The following is a 3592-nucleotide window of genomic DNA, read 5'->3' on the forward strand; positions in this document are numbered from 1 at the left end:
GGGGCAGCAGCACGAGCGCTGCACATTTGCACCGTCCCGCTCCATCAATTAGCGCGCCATTGGCATATTTTTGTTTGTTTGTTTGTTATTGACAATTCTACTTTATTCACTATCTCAATACGCTCCTCTTTTTTACAATTTCATTTGGTCTTTCTTTTAAATTTGCTTGCTTTGCATTTTCCAGTAAAAAGTGAAAAATAAAATAAAATGGAATAAAATAAAATTACTTATTGGCATTTGGATTTTCCCATCTTTCTATGCAAATGCACGTAAATTCTATTTTTATTCTATTTCGAAAATTTTGCTGCTGCGGCTTCGATTCACTATGCACATCTTCGTTTCACTGCGGCAGCGCCAAAGCGTTGTTGCACTGGTCTCGCCAGCCACCGCAGCTCGGGTATAAAATAAAATTGCAAATACTCAACTGGCACAATTGCAACTTAGACACCGTAGTAAACGCGGATACGAATTTACTTAGAGACTTCGAAATGCTGCATCAATCTAAGCGCACGCGTTGCGCACGGCCGCGGACGTTAACCGCGTTTATTTTTATAGCCTTCTGCTGCATTGGTGAGTACTCAAATAAATATGCGGTTTGTCTGCAATACTCCCCAGTGGAAAAGTGCTGAATGTTCGATTGAAATTTGCAGATGCGTCCAGCGGGTATGGCCATTACGGCGGTGGTGGCGGTTATGGCGGCGGCGGAGGTGGTGGCGGTGGTGCAGGCGCAAGTAGTTCCGCCTCCGCAAGTGCAAGCAGTTTTGCCTCAGCTGGTGCTGGAGGGCACGGTGGTAGCTGGGCGAGTGATAACACAATTGGTGGCGGTGGCGCTTCCAGCGGCGTTGTTAGCAATCCATTTTTGACAGGTAAAGGTGCGGGAAGCCCCGGCGGCCTAACAATATCAATTAACAGAGAGGGCAGCGGATTAATAAGTGGTTTGCTCAATGGCTTAGGAAAATTACATGGCGGTGTTATTGGTGCACTTGGCGGTGGAGGTGCAGGTGCAGGTGGCGGTGGAGCTGGTGGAGGTGGAGGCGGTGCTGGTGGAGGTGGCGGAGGTGGCGGTGCAGGTGGCGGCGGTGGTGGTGGTGGTGCAGGTGGTGGCGCTGGAGCCGGTGGTGGCGCTGGAGCCGGTGGATTTGGTGGTTTCGGTTCAGGCTGTGCAAACGGAAGATGCGGTAGGCCAAACAGTGGCGGTTATGGCAGTGGCGGTGGCGGCAGTGGCTGTAGTGGCCCATCGTGTGGCAGTGGTGGTGGTGCTGGAAAACCCATTTCACCGCCGAGCTCTATTTATCTACCGCCTGTACAATCTCCTGGTGGACAAAGTGGAGGCTGTCAGAGTGGAAGTTGTGGACGACCTGGCTCGCCTGGTAGTCCAGGAGGATTAGGTGGTCCCGGCGGTTTTGGCGGTTCTGGTGGAACTGGTGGTATTGGAGGAGCTGGCGGATTTGGAGGATCTGGTGGTTTTGGAGGATCCGGTGGACACGGAGGCAGTGGTGGAGCACCTGGCGCACCCGGCAGCCCAGGCGGTTCTGGATATCCAGGTGGTCCAGGAGGATTAGGTGGTCCCGGCGGTTTTGGCGGTTCCGGTGGAACTGGAGGTATTGGAGGGGCTGGTGGATTTGGAGGATCTGGTGGTTTTGGAGGATCCGGTGGACACGGAGGCAGTGGTGGAGCACCTGGCGCACCCGGCAGCCCGGGCGTTTCTGGATATCCAGGTGGACCCGGAGGGGCCTCTGGTGGTTTTGGTGGTGCTGGTGGTCATGGTTTTGCTGGTGGCGCTGGTAGTGCTGGCGGGCCTGGTAGTCCTGGCGGACCTGGTGGTCCTGGTGCACCTGGTAGTTCTGGTGGTCCTGGCGGTTCTGGTGGCCCTGGAGGTTCTGGTGGCTATGGTGGTAAAGGTGGTTACGGTGGCGCTGGCGGAATTGGCGGTGGAGGACACGGTTCTGGATTCCCAGGCGGTTCTGGTAGCCCTGGTAGTTCTGGGGGTCAAGGTTTTCCTGGAGGACCTGGTGGTTCAGGTAGTCCCGGCGGCTTTGGAGGCTCTGGAGGACACGGGAGCTCTGGTGGTAGCGGTGGATTTGGTGGTAGTGGCGGATTTGGTGGTAGTGGCGGATTTGGTGGTAGTGGCGGATTCGGAGGCTCAGGTGGACACGGTGGAGGCAGCCCTGGTGCTCCAGAAGGACCCGGATATCCGGGCGGCCCTGGCAGCCCTGGTGGTTCAGGTTATCCTGGTGGCTTAGGCGGTCCAGGTAGCCCTGGTGGACCTGGTGGCTTAGGCGGTCCAGGTGGCTCTGGTGGTCTTGGCGGCTCAGGCGGGCATGGTGGTTCAGGTGGTTTTGGTGGTAGCGGCGGTGGTGGCGCTGAACCTGGCACGCCAGGTGGACCGCCGAGTTTTGGCTGGACAGGTGAATTAGGAGGGCCACAAGTTCCAGGTTCAGGTGGTACTGGTTGTACGAGTGGCAGTTGCGGTAGTTCGAAGCCTTATGGTGGCAGTGGTGGCAATGGCGGTATCATCTTTGGACTCTCTGGCTTGGACTCAGCAAGTGCTCACAGTGGAGCGAGCGCATCAGCGAACGCAGGAGTAGGCAGCGGTAGTCATGCATTTGGACTGCCTGGTTCGGGCGGAGGAGGTGGTGGAGGCGGCTGTGGCAGTGGCAGCTGTGGTGGCGGCTGCGCTAGCGGCAAATGTGGTGGGGGTGGCGGTGGTGGCGGCGGTAAAAGGGGCTATGGCAGCTCGTGGAGTAACGCCGGCTCCTATGCCAGCGCCTCAGCCAGCGCACACTCCAGCAGCTTTGCGGGAGGCTATTAAGTAAATGGGAAGACGTACTTAGCAATAGTTGTAGTTTTACTGCTCATTATCGTTTGTATGGAGGAATGTACAACATTTGTAAATATGTATAATATTTAATTAAGTAGCCATATGATAATATATATAATATATATATAATATAAACTTTTAATAAAATTAATAACTTAACTAATTGAAAATACATTAAAATCTCTGAATGGGTGTCAGCCTTCAGCCTTAAGTCTTTAGCTCTCTGCTCATCACACACTTCTTCATGTCTGCCACAAACGCATCTGGAATTGTGTTAAAATTAGCATTAAACATCAAACGGGTTGGCCAATCTATGGCATTGCAACTCCTACAAAGTCACGGTAAATGTACTCGTAAATGTTTGCCAAGAATAAGGTCGCATATTCGTCATGCGATCGTTGCTCGTACATGTCATAAGGCTGCGTCTGCTTGCACTTCGAGTGCGTTTGACAAATGCATTATAAATTGCCTGAGCGCGTACACACACATGCGATTTTCATGTTCAGTTATTCACACTCACACATACACACAAAAACACAGCTATATATTTACTCATAAACTGCATCATTAGCCGACCGCTCCAGTTGTCCTTTCAGAGAAGCCTATCAACATTCAACCGCCAGTTGACAGAGCAGTGAATGCCATTTTCCCGGCGAGAACGGCATCAAGTGAACAGAAGAAATAGATTTTAACAAGCCAACGTAAGCGCCTTTGATCTCTGTTTAATAATAAATCAATCATTTTCAAGCTTCTAAGCAACCCAACAAATTA

The 3592-nt window shown here is 52.4% G+C and overlaps 1 protein-coding gene across 3 annotated transcripts; it reads left to right on the top strand.

The window, feature by feature from the left end:
• Positions 1-408: 408 nt before the first annotated feature.
• LOC129237739 (uncharacterized) lies at positions 409-2991 on the top strand. 3 transcript variants are annotated; one of them, XM_054872658.1, is made up of 3 exons: positions 409-570; positions 651-872; positions 954-2991. In XM_054872658.1, the coding sequence occupies exons 1-3, from the start codon at positions 489-491 to the stop codon at positions 2810-2812; spliced, it is 2163 nt and encodes a 720-aa protein (XP_054728633.1). In that variant the 5' UTR covers positions 409-488; the 3' UTR covers positions 2813-2991. The 3 variants fall into 3 exon arrangements, with proteins under 3 accessions (XP_054728633.1, XP_054728634.1, XP_054728632.1); XM_054872659.1 differs by having other exon boundaries at positions 651-866; XM_054872657.1 differs by having other exon boundaries at positions 651-2991.
• The last annotated feature ends 601 nt before the right edge of the window (positions 2992-3592 follow it).

Source organism: Anastrepha obliqua, chromosome 2, assembly GCF_027943255.1.
Source record: "Anastrepha obliqua isolate idAnaObli1 chromosome 2, idAnaObli1_1.0, whole genome shotgun sequence".
Taxonomy (NCBI): Eukaryota; Metazoa; Arthropoda; class Insecta; order Diptera; family Tephritidae; genus Anastrepha; species Anastrepha obliqua.